The sequence below is a fragment of the Alosa sapidissima genome, chromosome 14, assembly GCF_018492685.1.
Source record: "Alosa sapidissima isolate fAloSap1 chromosome 14, fAloSap1.pri, whole genome shotgun sequence".
Taxonomy (NCBI): Eukaryota; Metazoa; Chordata; class Actinopteri; order Clupeiformes; family Clupeidae; genus Alosa; species Alosa sapidissima.
This window is the reverse complement of record NC_055970.1, coordinates 32,193,028-32,210,137: the sequence shown is the minus strand read 5'-3', so window position 1 is coordinate 32,210,137 and position 17,110 is coordinate 32,193,028. Positions and strand designations below refer to the sequence as shown.

General features: G+C 43.3%; 1 protein-coding gene across 1 annotated transcript in view; it reads left to right on the top strand.

Moving 5' to 3' along the window:
- The window catches only part of zfhx3 (zinc finger homeobox 3), a 169,619-nt gene extending 162,538 nt beyond the window's left edge, over positions 1 to 7,081 (top strand). Inside the window, 1 exon segment of the mRNA XM_042061031.1 lies at positions 103 to 7,081. Coding sequence (XP_041916965.1) covers positions 103 to 1,835 — 1,733 coding nt within the window. The 3' untranslated portion in view covers positions 1,836 to 7,081.
- The last annotated feature ends 10,029 nt before the right edge of the window (positions 7,082 to 17,110 follow it).

Here is a 17,110-nt window from a genome sequence, read left to right as displayed (position 1 = left end):
CATGACTTTACGCACATAAGAAACACACTTTGCATTTTAAAACATAAATGCAATAAAATGTTAACATGTATTTTTGTGTCTCTTTGTACCAATCTCTTCTAGCTTTAACTCCTCCTAAACCTCCAAACCTCCTGAACATGCCTGGTGCCAGTGTCCCCTCACCCAGTCTCCCCACATCTGGTTTGCCCAACAAGCCTCCATCCTCCTCCTCTTTGGCCTCACCAAGTCTGGCTCAAGCCAGCACTTCTGTTGCCCACTCAAGTCCCACATCTACTTCAACATCCACATCTGCAGCCCCACAGCCAGGGTCCCGGGCTGAACACCCTAAAGAGCGTGATACTGAAAGATCCAGGGAGAAGGAAAAGTCGAAGGAGAAGGTCGAGAAGTCTGCTACGCCCTCATCGATGGGGGGAACTCCAGCGCCCACCACCTCAGCTGCCAGCGCCAAGAAAGAGAAACCAGACACAGCTGTTCCTGCCACCTCGATGCCCACTCCTGGAATGGAGTATGTGATAGACCCTGCCCAGCTTCAAGCTCTTCAGGCAGCCTTGGCATCTGACCCTACAGCTCTGCTTACCAGTCAGTTCCTACCCTATTTCATGCCTGGCTTCTCCCCATATTATGCCCCTCAAATGCCCAGCGCTCTCCAAGGAGGATATCTGCAGCCGATGTATGGCATGGAGAGCCTTTTCCCCTACAACCCAGCTTTATCCCAGGCTCTGATGGGGCTTTCCCCAGGGTCCCTGCTCCAGCATTACCAGCAATATCAGCAGAGCCTGCAAGAGGCATTGCAGCAGCAGCAGCGGCAGCTTCAACAGATCCAGCAACCCAAAGCGAGTCAAACTCCAGTTCCCACCCAGTCCTCGGGGGACCGCAAAGAAACTGCCAAAGATCCAGTGAAATCAGAGGAACAAAAAGGCACTCCCCCCATTGATAACTCTTCCTCTTCCTCTCACAATAACCTACCCACAGAGCAGCACGAGATGGATGGCAAAGGTGCGGACCCCCTTCTTGACAAGTACATCGTCCCCAAAGCGCAGTACCGGCTGGCATGCCGTAAGTGTCAAGCTGTCTTCAGCAAGGAGGAAGCGGCCATCAGCCACCTGAAGTCGATCTGCTTTTTCGGTCAGTCTGTGGCAAACTTGCAAGACATGTTGCTTCGTGTCCCCAGCGGCGCAAGTGGAGTAGACACCAGTCGTTACGACTGCCTGGCCTGCGACACTACGCTAGAGGGGGACAAAGCGCTCAGTCAACACCTGGAGTCGGCCTTGCACAAACACAGAACAATCAAGCGATCAGCCAGAAATGCCAAAGAGCACGCTACTAGTTTATTACCTCACTCTTCAGCCTGCTTCCCCGATCCTAACACCGCATCTACCTCGCAGTCTGCCACTCATCCACACAGCACCCCAACTCCCCCGCCAACGTCATCAGCCACCATGCCGTCCTCTTCTGCCTCTTCATCCTCGTGCTCCTCCTTTTCCTCCTCTGCGGCTGCCCCCCTCAGCACCACTGCTGCAGGCAAACCCTGGCCCCAGGCCCCATTCTCCAGAGCTTTAGCTGGAAAGCCCAATGCCACTCCTTCGACGCTGTCATCTTTTCCTCCAGTATCCTCACCTTCAACGGTTACCTCAAGTTCATTGAGCACCTCAGGGGTTCAGACCTCGATACCAACAGACGTCTTTACTGACGAGTCGGACTCTGACAGCAGTCAGAAGTCAGCTGACAGACTGGGCCGAACAGCCGAGGAGACTCAGCCCAGCTGTCTCAAAGACAGTAGTAGTTGTAGTAGTAGTAATCTTGCTAGTGTAGGAACAGACTCCATCAGATTGTAAAAGAGCTTTCAATGATGGACAGTATTTAAAAAATGTAAAAGACAAAAAAAAGAAAAACACAAAAGAAAAAAAACAAGACAAAAAAAGAAGCGATGTTAAAATATGTTTAAAAGTATACAAACCAATTTCAAAAAAGATGTGTAAAGACTAACTGCAATTCCAAAGCTTGTAACCAAAAATTTAAATGTTAGTGGATTGTTTTCCCATATCAACATGCTGGTTTTTGTTTATTTCAACTCAAATATATATATACATATATAAATGAATAGAGAAGATCACTGCAGTTAAGTTTTGGCTTATGATAGAGGAATGCTGTATAGCAATGGACTGCCTCAAAGTTGTTTAAATGGCCCCTAATCCTTGATAACAAAGTACAATTTAACAAGCTGTCCCTTGTTTGCAGAAGTATTTCCATATAATAGCACAGTCAGCCAGTGGGTACTGTATGGGAGAATAGTCTTACAGTTTCTTGTGATCTAAGCGTTCAAATACCAATGGCTTGCTTAAGTAAAACGAATGATGTAATGTCTATTTTATTCTCAGGTCAACAGCTCACAATTTGTTTTTCTGTTACAGAAATTCATTACTTTCTCTTTCTTTCTGTTGTTTTCCTAACATTTATGTATCCTAAACTTTATTTTTACTGGCAGAAAGTATTCAAAAGTAAAGTGAAAGCATAGCTTTCTGGGCATTCAAAAAGAATAGCTGAATGGCTGGTTTTAAACATTTGAAAATCTTTCACATGGGAAATTAGCACTCCCTCATCACCCAGACACGAAAAAGCATTGCAGACTTGTTGGTGGGGATAAAAAGATTTTTTTAAGAAAAAAACTTTCTGTATTTATGATAGATATAAACATTTTTGGTGTTAAGTAGATTGTTGCATTGGAAATGAATTTAAACAGTATGGTAGACTGAAAAATCTTTGTGTACATTTAGCTTTTGTATTGTCCAACTTTAAGGCGCTTCATTTGATGTTGTCTTGGTCATTCCGATAGACTAGATTAAGGAGCAGTAACTGATCTATACTTTATTTCTGTCTTATCCTTGCCTTCCTGGCTAACGTTCACCCAACTGCCAATAACTGACAAGGCAGGTTCTCCTTTCCTCTCAAGGGTTTTTGTCTGTCTTCTTTTAGGTTGGTGTGATTCCAACCAAAAAACGAAAAAGAAATCTGAGGTGTTGAAAAATTTCAATTATTTTTGTGTTACCTTTGTGCACTTACCACTGTCCGACGCCCCTCTCCCTTTTCTCCCCTTTTTCTCTATCTCCGTCCCATCCCTTTTTCATTTTAAAGCCTTGCTTTGGTAGATATGGAGATGGTTACTACTCCTTGTGCACTACAAAGCAGATGTTTGTTTTTCATAGTGTGGCTGCAGTCTGTTTACGGCTTTATTTTATTGATTTTTTTATGTCATATATTAAAATGAAAAATAATAATAATAATAATAATTCTCACGCTTTAAAAACAAAAAGAAAATCCAAAGACTAAACACTTTCACCATTGGTGCATAAAGATGAGAAAAGAGGCTTCTTTATACTTGAGAATTTGTTGCTGTTTTTAAAGGAAAGAAAACAAAGTTTTAAAATAAAGGAGTACGCATCAGAGTTGCCGTTTTTGCTTCTTTGCAAGCAGACAGGTGGCTTTTTTTACGTAAAATACCAAGAATACCAAAAACCAAAAAAGGGCCCTTGTCCTTGCATTGTGGAGTAGCACCGTTACAGAGCCATTGCAGTTTCTAACATAGAGGTTTAAAAAGCTCTCTATTTGTTTCCTGTCACACATTTTTTTTGTTATTGCTGTTTGTTTTTAAAGAAAATGTATAAGGTCTGGTCTTCGAGGACATATGTTTTGCTGCTAATGTAGATTTTGAGAAGAAGAATACCTAGATGCATGCTCATTTTGCTTTTTGGCTAAGCTTTAACGAAAAGACAAACAATAAACCATTTCCCTGCCTCTGCAACATCTTTTTTTCCCTCCTTTTTCTTCTTGCAAAAACGGAACTTTGAAGACTGTGAATATATGTTCCAAAGGACATTTTGGCTGATTTTGTTTTCCTTTTTTTCCCAAACAGACCAATGTTTAAAGCCAATGATCTCTAACGTTTGTAAAGAATAGTGCATTCCAAATACCACATCTGCATTTGTTGAGTTTGTTTTCTCTTAAGCAAGGACTGATTCTATTTCTTTCCTTTTTATTTGGATACTATTCTATTTTATCTCATTTCTAAGATGACTGTAAGCTGTTGTGTAAATTTACCATCGTGGGTTGCTAACATCTCCACTCAGCTCCCTCGTTTGAAGTTATGGTCCGGTGTTAGGAGACCCCCAGTGACCAGCAAAGGTTGTTGCTCACTTGAATGAGATCAAGTAATAGTGGTTACCAAAAATGTACATAATACATGTGGTACAGACATGTGTCTCACCAGTTTAGTGTCATCATGCCTATCAATTTATTACAAGACTCAGAAGGAAATAAAGGCTGTTTAGCAAGTCTGGAGTGGCGGCCTCCCCACCTGGGATATCAAGCAGGGACTTGCCCCAGGTTTCTGCAGGGTGTTAAGCCATTTCCATGCATGAATTGTGGATTACAGGTTACCAAGGGACATCTTCATTCCAAAGCATTATAAGACTGACAAAGGCAGGAGTCTCTTTGAAGATGTCCCTTGTTTTATATGGGATGGTGAAAAGGTGTTTTAATGCCTTTATGTCCAAAGAGGTCATTCACTCCAACTTCAATAGCAATGGAAAAGAATATGCTTTACAGAAATCATCCTAGCCTCCTATCTCAGAAAAGCAAAACCTTTTATAAAAATCTTTTAATTTCTTCACCAAAACAAATATTTAAATTTGTGAATTACTGCTCTTGGCCACAAGTGTATAGCAAGTGTATTTGGACTAATTAATACATTGCTGCAATCTCAGAAGTGTGTCTAAAGTGTTGCGTCTCGCAGAGCAATGTTATTTGGTGTTAATACTTGCGCATGCTATTGAAATTGGGTAGATTTGGTCTGCAAGCTTGCCACTCCTTTCAAGTCCTGTTACCTAGAATATTGTTCATATGATTATTTTTTAGAATTCTGATGTTGTACAGATTATTTTTGAATGCTTTTGCTCTATTTTGGTTTCAAATAATGTAAGACATTTATTATTATTATTGTTATTATTATTGTTATTATTTTCATATATTTCAACTATTTGTATGTTATTTTATTTTTCTGTGTATGATTTCTTTCCTCATATAAATTAATGTTTAACACCAGCTTTAAATTTGAATCGCTTTTTTATCTTTAAGACCTGGCCACTTTATGGTGTAATAATATTCCTATGTCTGCTTGTCTTTTCAACACTGATCTCCTCTTTCCAAAGTCTTTTTTTGTTTTGTTTGTCTCTGGGCTCTCTTGTGAGAGACAAAGTTATGTCTTCACAATCAATTTAGCCAGCATGGACTGTGTTAGAGTGTGTGTGTGTGTGTGTGTACTGTATGTATGCGCGTGTATGTCTGTGTCATAAGAGCCAGCATCAGTTTGCATTTTTATACTTTTTTTTTTTTTACTTTAATTTCAAACCAAATCATACAGAACTGCATACCTGGATCTTCAGTAAGTTTGTTGAAGATTTAGATGAATCAGATATTAAAGTAACAATAATTAGAAAAGGCAGAGAGTGGCGATACTGAAGCACTGAGCAGTTTTTAGTCTGATTCATTGTATGAATGTGGCCAAAGCGTAATGCAGTTGAACAAAAAAAAATGGAAACGGTTCTGTTTGTGCCCCCTTACCAGTGTATATTTATTGTGGCACGACACATCACATGGCTGAGATGCGTCTACTCACATTGGGATACTTGATTTTTGTGGACATTTTACAGAGATCGTAAAAGACAGGTTTTGCTGTAGAGGTCATCCTTTTGCCCACTGTGAAAAAAAAACATGTATACAGATATAGATATATTTAAAAAGAAGACATCGACTTTTTTTGTTCAAAAATGACAAAGAAGGACAAAAAGAAGATTTGAACTCTGGGAAACTTTGGAGATGTGTGAGAAGGCTGTGGGAACACCAAACTGGGGCAGGGGAGCCAAAGGCAAGCAGGGGGGGCTGCGGCGGCTCTGGGAGCACCGAGACCTTATTTGATCACTGACTAGTCCCCAGTGGGGACGGACTTTGGAGCAGTGAGCATCTAGTGAAGAGTGAGGAGGAGGAGGAGGAGAGAGAAAAGATCTCGGTTATAGCGCTGGACCCCAGTGACTCGAGCCGCCCGCGCTCCCCTTCCCCATCCCCACCCCTGACACCCACACACACACACCCCGCCCTTGCCCCCCACCTTGTTTCTCTCTGTGTCTCCCTCTCTACCCTGACTCTGCTTCTGCTTTGATGGACATTTTACGCACTTCTGAACAGGATGGATAGTGACACTTGCTTCTTTTTTCCCTCCCCACCTCACCCCTCATCCACGTTGTTGCTACCTGTTCCATTTCCCCCTTTGCTTGGCTCACTGATTGCCGAATGGTGCTCCGTTTCGTGGGCAGAGGGGGCGGACTGACCCACACCCACGTGTCACGGAGCCGGACGATCTCATCCTTCTCACATCCATCGAAAGACAATTCAAAAACGCAATGGGGTTGGGAGGGTGTTTTTTTTCTAGGCTGTCATTCCTGAAGAAGCAGTTGAACACATACACAAACAAGCGAAACAACCAAAATTAACAACCAAACTAACAAACAACCAAACCATGTGCTCCAATTTCAAAGATGAACTGTTACTGGAGCTCCCTGTTCCCTTTGTGACTCCTGGTGCCACAATGTTACTTTATTTTCTCTGTTTTTAATCCTTTATTTTACTCTTTTAATTTTTTTTTCAGTTATTCCTCCTACGAGCCTGACAGACAAGGCTCAGTGGCTCCAGGTAGCCCACCCGAGGGTAGAAAAAACAGCCTTGCAATGTACAAAAAAGAGCAAGTTAAACCAAAAATGTTGTTCTTGATGTCTTTTCTATACTGTAGTCTTGTTAGCTTTTTTGTTACTGTAATTATATGAAGATTTCCAAACTGTACCAAATTACATGGAGACTAACAGACATACACCACGTGGAACGTCAGACTTTTAAAGAAAACTTTTGTCACAAAACCTTGTTGTCCTAGTTAAGTTGATTGTAGATGGTAATTGAATATACTCCTTTGAAAATATTTCATCAAGTATGTTTCTTGCTCATTGTGATACATTAAAAATTATGAGCATAAAATGCCTTTGAGTGTCTGTCTCTCCTTTGAGTCTGAGAGGAGTCTGTTCTCACAACCGCTCCACATCTCACTGTTACATCACATTGGCAAATCAGCTGCTGATTTGGAAGTTAAGCATTTGTGAAAGATTTTTATTATTGCATTTTCACATTAATTAAAACCATGCTATTATGCATTGCACACAATCACATAATCAGGAGACATTAATTTGTTATGCGCACTTCAATTTTAGAATAATAATTATGTCTCATTCCAAATCACTAATTAATGCATGATAAGCATGAGGGAATAGGTCCCCTTGGCCACCTCTAAATTTTTTTGGCTCTTGCATGCAGCATCCCTCCTACTGCAGTCACATGTAATGGCCTTGCAGGCCAGATTGATGGACAAGACTAATTAAAACATGTTAGGTAACAAATGTGATATAATGTTTAATTAGAAGTGGCTGTTTGCGGCTAATTCAACATGATGAAGGCTGAAGACAAATATGACTGCAAGTGAAGTTTCCTCTCAAGGCCACAGTTCACTAATTCCTTTTGACTTCAGAGAAGGATCAAGTGTAATGTTCATTAGCATTGTGCTCTAATTCAAAGCCAAGTGTAAATCAAGAGGAGATAATTCCTTCCTCCCTAAAATTTATGTGAGTCTGTGTGTGTGACAGAGGAGAGGAAGTGTAGAGTGTGTGTGTGTGAGTGTGCACACATGCCTATGAATATGTATGTGTTTTTGTGGCTGTCTGTATTGTATGTTAGCTAGAAGCCGGAATGTGAACCAAATTGACTGTTCTTGTGGGCAGGCCTCATTACACAGAAGTCAGCCCAACTTAAAGGCCCCACTAAAGCTCACAAGTAGCCTAATCTCCAGGCCAGCACTTTCTCCCTCACCTACCACGCATCACACCTCATTGCCACTGGCAAGACATAACCAGACAGATCCAACACAGATGAAGCCATTATGGAATCCTGCCCAACTGTGCCACTCTCCCATGAATGTCTTTTTGTGTGATTACTGTAAATGACTATGCAGATTTCAGGGGGTAAAGATTATGATTTGTTTGTATATTTTAGAGAAAAAAGCTAAAAAAAAAAAAACTGTTGCAAGGAAAGTAGCATGATATTATTTCACATGTTGCATTTCTTTGAATTGACCATTTGGTTTTAAATGACATGAATGTTCATTCACAGTTTGTCCTCCTCAGAGATGAAAGCAGCAACTGGCCATAATGCACCATTGAGGACTAACCGAGACTTTTGCACATAGGAATGTGACACAGTCGCACCATATTGGTTTGATTCTAATGCAGGAAGACTCGGTATGAAATGAGATGCTCTTTTGAAAAACAAAACTGAAATAACAGGAGGGGGTGAACGGAGGGGCCTCTCTTCCCCAGCTAACCAAAGTCAGAAGCAGGGGAACCGCAAGGGCACTAACTTGCCTTTTGATGTTTCCTTTAATAAAGCAGTGCGCTATTATTACTGCCTTGTGACCTTTACTAAGCTTCACTCTCTGTCTGAACATTTTGATTGAACCGCTTTTTACTTCATTATGAAGGAAGCAAAGTTGAGCGCGGGTGTTACGTCCCCCATGCATATCCTTCAGTGTCCACAGTCTTTTAATATCATGTCTGGGCGGGAATTGCAGTGATTTTTTGAATGGCATTTTTTGCATTTTGACCCATAGTTTCAGAAAGTTCATTTTCATGAGTGAAGGGCAGACCCGGTGGACTCTAAAGCCACATGTATTTTTAGATGCTCTAAGTTCAGCCTTTAATTCTCTACTTTTTACTGGTACACTTAAAGGGATGTCATTTGTCCATGGCGTGAGAGAAAAATGATACCCCTTGAAAGTGCTGAATGACAACACATGCAGTGATGATCAGTGGATAGATACCCCAACTGGTGTCTGAAAATATGGTTTTCAGCATGTCTCTCAGCTCACATTTCCCAAGCAGGGGTTCATCAGGCCGCCTGTTTTTAATATGCTTTGCCTTTAGGGACCGTATTGTTTTAGAGCTGGTGGAGCTCTTTTGTGAGTGGATCCCTGTGCACCGGCCCGCCTTCCCCAGTAAACGGCAAGGTTCTGGGAAGAGGGGTTAAGGGGTTCCATGGGAGTGAAGGACCTCTTCACTCCCACCCCTTTTCAAACCGTACCCCCCACCGGCTCGGCGAGGGATCTGGAGGCCGGGGCTGTCCTAGCGCAAGCAGGGAGCCAGATTGGCCGACCATGCTGAGCCAATTAACACGCAACGATACATCCCGAATGAATTAAAAGCGCCCTAATCGGATCAGTGTGAAAAGCCAGGCCGCTTCCTCCTCCCCAGCCCTGTACCAGATGGCACCCACACTCAGGCGTCGCATTGTACCAGCGCCGGCTCGAGCCATAAAGTGTGAAATTAAGTTAGCGCCTGAGTGTGTTGCTAGCCATGGGCGAGGAGTGCCCCACCCCCACCCCCACCCCCAAGCTCTCCTGACCTGGAGGTGAAGGGTTCACCTTACCCATACTGAGGGGTCCATATCTCATTTTCATCCTCCAAACCACTTACTCTGTCTGGTTGATGAGTGTCATCTCATCTTCCCTTGTCTTTCACCCCCACAAACCAATCCACAGCGCTCAAAACAATTGGCTCTGAGTTCATCCCATAGAGCTCTGTTCTCTAATGCCATTTGCATTCATAGTCTGCTTTAGTCGAGCTGACATAACTTATGTTGTGTAGCTCCTCTGACGGGCCAGCTATAGACGGGTGGTGAGGACATGTTGACGGCACCAGGCTTGTTATACCTCCCCAAGGACTCTTGTGGCCTCCTCTAAGCTTTGGAGATCCTATTCCAACGTTTGTGGATTTTTTTTTGTGGAGGGGGGGGGGTGGGGGGGTGGGGGGGGGTAGCTGTTTGACAGCTTAAAGTCAAGGAGACTACAAAAGGCACGAGCACGCATGGAGCAAGACCCTGTAATCATGGGCATTGTGCGAACTGGGAAGCATTACCTTTTAATGGCCGATCAGCACTGCAACTTGTTACCACAACGAACAAACAAGGAGCAGAGACTGGAGGGGGGTGGAAGCCGCAGACCCACCCACCCCAGCGCGGACTCCCGTCCCACAGTGCATTGCTCCGTCCATCCTGCTGACAGTCAGGCTTGACTGGAGACAGCACTTGTGTCACATAAACACTTCTCCTCAGAACTCACGAGACCACGGAACTAGAGCAACCCCAGCATGCAGACATCTGCCCAACATGTTTCCCCCCCCTCGTGCTCCCAAAGATTTAGTGCTGTAACATAAATTTGCAGTGTCTCCCCTTTTGTTTTGTTGCACATGTTTGGTTGTTTGGGGATTGGGTGAGCCCTGACATGGAAGACAGTTGCCACATATTTGTGGTTTGTGATTTAGAGGCTGTGTTTGTAAAGGCGACTCTACACACATACAATATACAGTATGTAGGATAGTATTTGAAAGACAATGCCGTGCTGGAATGACATCAGCCACAAAGTAAAGGTGTGTTTTATATATATCCATACATACCATATATATGTATATCTCTACTGTATATAGGAGGGTGGGAGCTCATTGCTATGCACGGCGAGCATATTCCCCTTTCCTCCCTCCATGTTCACTGCACCTCCAGCCCGTGCCACTGTGTCTTCCTCCCCTATCAATGTCAAAGCCAAATTACGCTTGAGTTGCGAGGACAGGTCAAACTAATTCAATCTCATCTGTCAGGAGAAATGATGGGTGAGAGGGATTGGAGAGGGAGAGGGAGTGAACGAGGAAAAGATTTAAATAGGAAAGACGAGCTCCTTTTTGGAATAAAGGGTGGAGGCCTCATTTCAAAAAGACAGGGTAGAGAGAGGCTGATAGACGTGACGGAAGATATGGCATAGCTGTGAAGTTCAAGAATTCATACATCTGTCATTCACCTAATACAACAAATGATAGAGGAAGATAGGATTTGTGGCAGCGATACCCTAACACTCAATTGTCGAAACAGAACTGTATGATACAGGGGCATGTGGTAGGAATCTCAGAGACAAACATCCACATGAGCACATCCATACACCTTTACTGATCATTTACTCTCTGATATCAATGTAGTACTATAGTGTTTTATTAACCTCTGTCCTTTGAAAACAACTGAAAACACATTGTTGCCGATAAGCCTCTTTAACCCAGTTGATTGCTCTTTGGCATAGTTAGAACTTGCTCATCCTTTCATATCCTTTGTAGGAACCCCCCCACACACCCACCCACCCCCTGGCCGAGATCAGAGTGCCTTGACTATGGGTTTGGGGGAGGCGGTGTCTTGGCCGGCTGTGGGCCTTTGGCGAAGCATTTCCCGTCTCCTGGACACCGGATCAGGTGTCGCAGTTTTCACAGGACCTTCTGGTTCTGGTTAACAGGAAATGAGGTCCATCACAAGGAGTCCGAGCAAAACGAAGCTAAAATCAAGCCTGACAGGCAGGAATATTAGCCTGTGACGGCAGCCAATAATTGAGCGATCGGCTCCCCCCTCTCCCTCATAATGAGTTGAATATGTGCTGGGAATGCGGTTGTCTTTCTCCCTTTCTCCTTTTTTGCCCTCTCTTTCCCTCTCTGCCCCCCTTTCCCCTCTATACCCAATAAATCATTTCAACAGAAATCACAAGGATCATTTTACATCACCTCAAAGTTTTGCTTCTTTTTTCCTCTCCCTATTTTTCTACAGGTGTCATCTCTGAAACCTTAAACTAATGTCATGCAGATACTTTTGAATCTGTTTTTTACTTGGGCGGGCGAATGTACAAGTTTTTTTTTAACTTAATTTTTTTAAACTTTAAAGATTTATGGGAGTGGAGGTATATGGGGCTGTGAGAGAGTGGATCATTTCACTTCATTATGTTGCATTTTTCTCCTCATATGCAAAGATGGTAATGATTAGACCATGCACAAGTCCTCCCATCTGCTGGTACACTTGTGTAAATGTGCTTCTCAGATCCTCCTTTGTGAATGGGGCCTGCTAAAGCAGTTGAGCAGTGAGAGATGGTGGAGGGAGCAGGCCAGTGAGAAGGGGAGAGAGAGCGCGAGGCCTCAGACAGTAGGTTTTAAAGGGGAATAAACCGACAGAATAACCCAAATAAATCTGACTCTCCGTGTTGCATAGCAAAGCTTTTGTTTCAAACCTGGGCAACGTGTTATCTGATTTTTTTTTCTTTTTTAACTCACCATATCTCCCTCCTCTTGTCTCACTTTCTTTTTCTTTAGTGTTTCTCTTCCTCCTTCTCTGACTGCTCCTCTGTTTAGGTCAGCATGTTTGCGTGCCTACTAGAGTGTGTGCATTTCTTCTATGGGTCTGCTGTACAGTAAAGGTGGGGGGTTGTGGCTGATAGAACACTGGGGGCAGGCACAGGGGCAGGGGAGGGGAAGCGGGTGGGCCGGGATACAGTTGAAGGTGGAGGACGGGTGGAGGTGGAGGACGGGTGGAGGTGGAGGACAGGTGGAGGTGGAGGTGGAAGGCGGCTGGGGTAGGGGGTCTGGTGGGGTGTCTGAACAGGCAGACGGCCTGTTTTAAAGGGGCTCTCCCAGAGCCCTTGAGGTGTGGCTTCAGGTTTCACATAGCGTTGGGAACCCCGCCAAGCGCCAAGGAGAATTCTTAATACAATAATTGTTCTGAGACTTGCTCTTATTAATATTTCTCTGACTCCAGCTTTGGTTAGGATCCCACTCCCCTCCTCGCTCCTCTCTTTCCTTATTTTCTTCTCTTTCTTCTTCTTCTTCTTCCCTTTTTCCCTTAACCAAAGGCAGTTGTTGTCTGTTGCTGCTGGAATGCCTGTCGGACAGGGCCCTGACCCCGGGCCCGCTGCTCTAATGATGGGGAGATGAAAGAGCACGGCTCATTCCCAGGCCGGCCTGTTAGGGGGTGCAGGCCTGTGAAATGGGGAGATAATGGAGACCAGGTGTGCTGGTGGGGGCCTGAGACACTCCTCAGTCTTCAGCGGGAGAGAGAGAGAGAGAGAGAGAGAGAGAGAGAGAGAGAGAGAGAGAGAGAGAGAGAGAGAGGGAAAGAGAGAGAGCTGCTACACTCCTGCTCCCTTGGCTGCCTGCTGTTCCACACACATCTCTCTCTTTCTCACTCTCTTTTTATCGCTTTCTTTCTCTCTCTCTCCCTCCCTCCATCCCACCCCTACTGCACCCCCTGTCTATATTTCTCTCCTTTTCTCCTTTTCCATTTTTCTTGCTCTCTCTAGAGAGGTAACTTACACATACCGTGCTCTCCAAACTAATACAACCAAACATTAAACATTTCTAAGGTTTTGAAGTCTCTTGTAAGAGCTTTAAGGCCTATGTCTGGTTTCCTCCTCATCGGTAGAGTCAACAGACTGTCACACTCATTAGTTTTCTGTACGTTTTGAATGTAATATTCAGGTCTATTTTTCAACACCCTTTTCTCTTGCTTGTATCCGTGTGTTGGTGTCTGTATTCTTGTGATTGCGAGCATTGTTTTCGTGAAAAAGACAACTATTTGCTTTGTCTTTCATCCGGAACGTTTTGTTTGAGCATTTAGCCCCTCGCACCCCTTGTTGCCGCAACTAATCTGAAGTAGCCAAGTTTTAAAGGAAAGGTCAAGCCTATTGGCCGCAGAAGTATTTCTAATCAGAGCGAACAGGATTACACAGCTCCCCTCTAATTACAATCTAATTAGCAGGCACCAGAGGATATCCAACATGCCATTCAGCATCAATAATTTAACCCTTCAGAGCCTCAAAGACTAGAGCTGGAAAAAGCACAGAAGCTAATCCGGAGATGTGAAACATTTTCTGCTTTTTTTGTTTTTTCAGTTTTGAATACAAATCTCTAATGGAAATGTGGAGCCTCTACTCTGACAGTGTACATTGCCAGGTCAGCCTGTAATGGTTTGTCTGACTTCTGTCCGAAACAGAAACTTGTGATCAGTTGGCACTGATGTCATCACACTGATCACAGGACTGAGTGTAAGCGACCTGTGAGATCCTCTGAAGATGCCCTTCAGGTATTGACAACAGGGCCTGAGAGGCGGGATCTCTGATGTGCTCGGCAGATCTAACTGGCAGTGTACACTGAGCTGCCAGATGCAAAAGTAATCATTCCAGAGGAATATGTGAATCTTGCAGAGAGGCAGATTTCCATTTGATTTATATGGTCTGGCTTTTGAAACAGCCGTCACATAAGATTGCTTATCTTGTGAGGTAAAAATGTAATCCCATTCTTTTGGCTTCCCGGCTTTTATACCATATAAATCAAATATCGGTGTTGTGTTTATTGCTCAGTTGCATCAGAGTAAAAAAGGTACAGTATGCTTCAATATTAGAAAAGCAAATAGAAATTGTGCAAACCAGGGGCTTTGAAGAGGGTTTATTATGGTGGGGTGGTCTTGTCAGACAGAATGCCTCGACATCTGTTATTGGCACGACTCCCCTGCACAGGATCATTTTGACGTGGAGCTGTTTGGTGTAATCTCGTCTACTTCTTTCAAAAAGCGCTTTTGGCAAAGGCAAAGTGTGTTGAGATTCTGGGCTGAATAGATGGAATGTGAAGTCCTATTATGTTGTGTATTAGCCTGTTTTCAAGAGAAACATCAGGGGCATTGCTAGCCAGGTAAGTAGCTGATATGTTTATTTGTGTCCATTCTATTTGAGTTCCCCGAGTATTAGAATAGTTCTTATAGAATAAATATTGACCAGTGGGGAGGATTAGGAGACTGAGGTCTGGCATTGCTGGCCATTGTACAATTCAGAATATCCCTGCCCTCACTCTCTCTCTCTCTCTCTCTCTCCCTCCCTCCCTCTCTCTCTTTGTCTCTCTCCCCCTCCTTGGAAGCTATATCTCAAGTAAAAAGCAGATTTGATGATGAAAATTAAAATGATTCCCATTTTAATTTTGTCATGTGGCATTACCTAATTTGACAAACATACACAATCAATCACACATCATTGGTACAATGTACTGATAATATTGACAATATGTTATATCTCTCTGTATAACACACTGTCTGTAAGTGTTAGTCTGTAAAACAAATCCTCTGCAACAAAGAAATAAATAAAATGAACTTGGTTTGAAAGGATGACACGTTTCAAAGGTTTCTTTTTAAAGAGATAAATGACAAAAAGAGTCTTGTTTCTTCTTATCTTAAATTAATCTTGTGATGAGAAAATTGCTTGTTCTGTGATGAAATCCAACCCTGTGTAAAAGGGAGCTCAGACTGCGCACTGTGGACTCTGATGTCCGGTCTTGTACAGCGGCGAGGCCTCAGAGGAGTGATGTGGCCTAATGGCTGTGTGATCGAGGTTTTTCTCATTAGAACTTGAAAGCAGATAAGCCTCCAGTCCGCTCAGCGGTGCAGGAACATGAACACGGGTGGAGCTGCAGGTCCAAACAGCACTGCTTATCCCACAACACCGCCTCCTACAGTAACATTTAGATGATGTTATGGACTGTGTTACCTATTTACACACACACACACACACACATACATACACATACAGAAAGAGCACATTCTCATTTGTACTTGTACACACATACAGTACAGACACACAGATACACGCCCACACCCATATGTAGCCTACACAACCTTGCACACAGGCATGCTGGCTGACACAAACAAGACTATCAAGCCAAGGTCATTGCACATTAATTTAGCTCGGGTGTGTGGCTGCTGTCTGAAATTAATAAGGCCACCGTTTTAAATGTTGAGGTTATCAGCTCCATATAACACATACAGGGCAATTTTACCACCATCCCCACCACCCATCCCCCCCTCCTCTCCTTCCTCCCTTGATATATTAATTTTTGACCAAACGTCCCCGCTTGACTACTGTAACGAGGTATGATGTATTGAGCCTTGGCTGTTGCCATGGAGACCACAGTCCCCTGTTACTTGTCATTAGAGCACAAACAAGCACTGGCATCTAATGTCATTCCAGTCAACATGAGGGAGAAGGATGAGAATGTAAGGTTGAGATAGGCACAGAGAGAGAGAGAGAAGGTGAAAAAAACAGACAGGGAGAATAAGAGAGTGGAAGAGAGGGATTTGTGCAAGTGTCTATCCTCTATCTGTTCGCAGAAATGACATACTCACTTCATAGTTTTTAAAAATTGTTTTTTCCCCCACAATTAATCATTCTGTTCAATGTGTGATTTGTGCCTGTGTGTGTGTGTCTGTGTGCGTGCGTGTGTGTGTCTGTGTGTGTGTGTGTCTGTGTGTGTGCGTGTGTGTGTTTGTGTGTGTGCGTGGTGTGGATGAGAGGAAAGGGGTATAAGGTGGTGGAGGGGGATTCCATCTTATCCTTTCTGTTTCCTCCAGCCTATCAGAGATTGAGGGTGGAGTTGCAGATTACAGAACGGATTCAGGATTGCCTTAGAATAATTACCTTGCCCACAATGCCCAGAGATCCCTTTCTTTGCTGTCCTGGTCATTTTTCTCCCATCTCTCACCACACTTCATTATCAGGAAGGTGCAGTGCACACATTTAAGCTCTACTTCCATCGCTATCATAATACATTACGCATGACCATGGATTTTATTTTCTTTAGTTGAAATTAATATTTCATTAAATATTAAATACAACATAGGTATAATAATAATAATAATAATAATAATAATACATCAACAAATCAATCATAATCATAATCATAATCGATCCTCCACATTGCATCATTATTGTTGATATTGTTGTTTCTATCATTGTTGCCATTATGGTTGGCATACACACTTTTGCGTTGCATTAGATACGTTTTCAGTAGAGCATCTCCTGTACCAGAGATAGAGATTCCGTGGAGGGAGTCTGACTCCTGTTGAAGAAATTAGAGTAAAATGGAGGTGAGTTATGGGAGCTCATGCTGGTGTTGAAATGGTTGTACAAACAGGGGTGTAGAGTGAGTGATCAGGGAGAGATAATCAAACTCACATCACAGCCTAGGACAGGATGCTTCTGGAAGTTTCCTCACAACTGCTCCCTATGGCCATGTCTCTCAAGCAGTTTTTCCATCTCGCTCTCTCTTTGTATCTTTCTTTTGTGTGTGTGTGT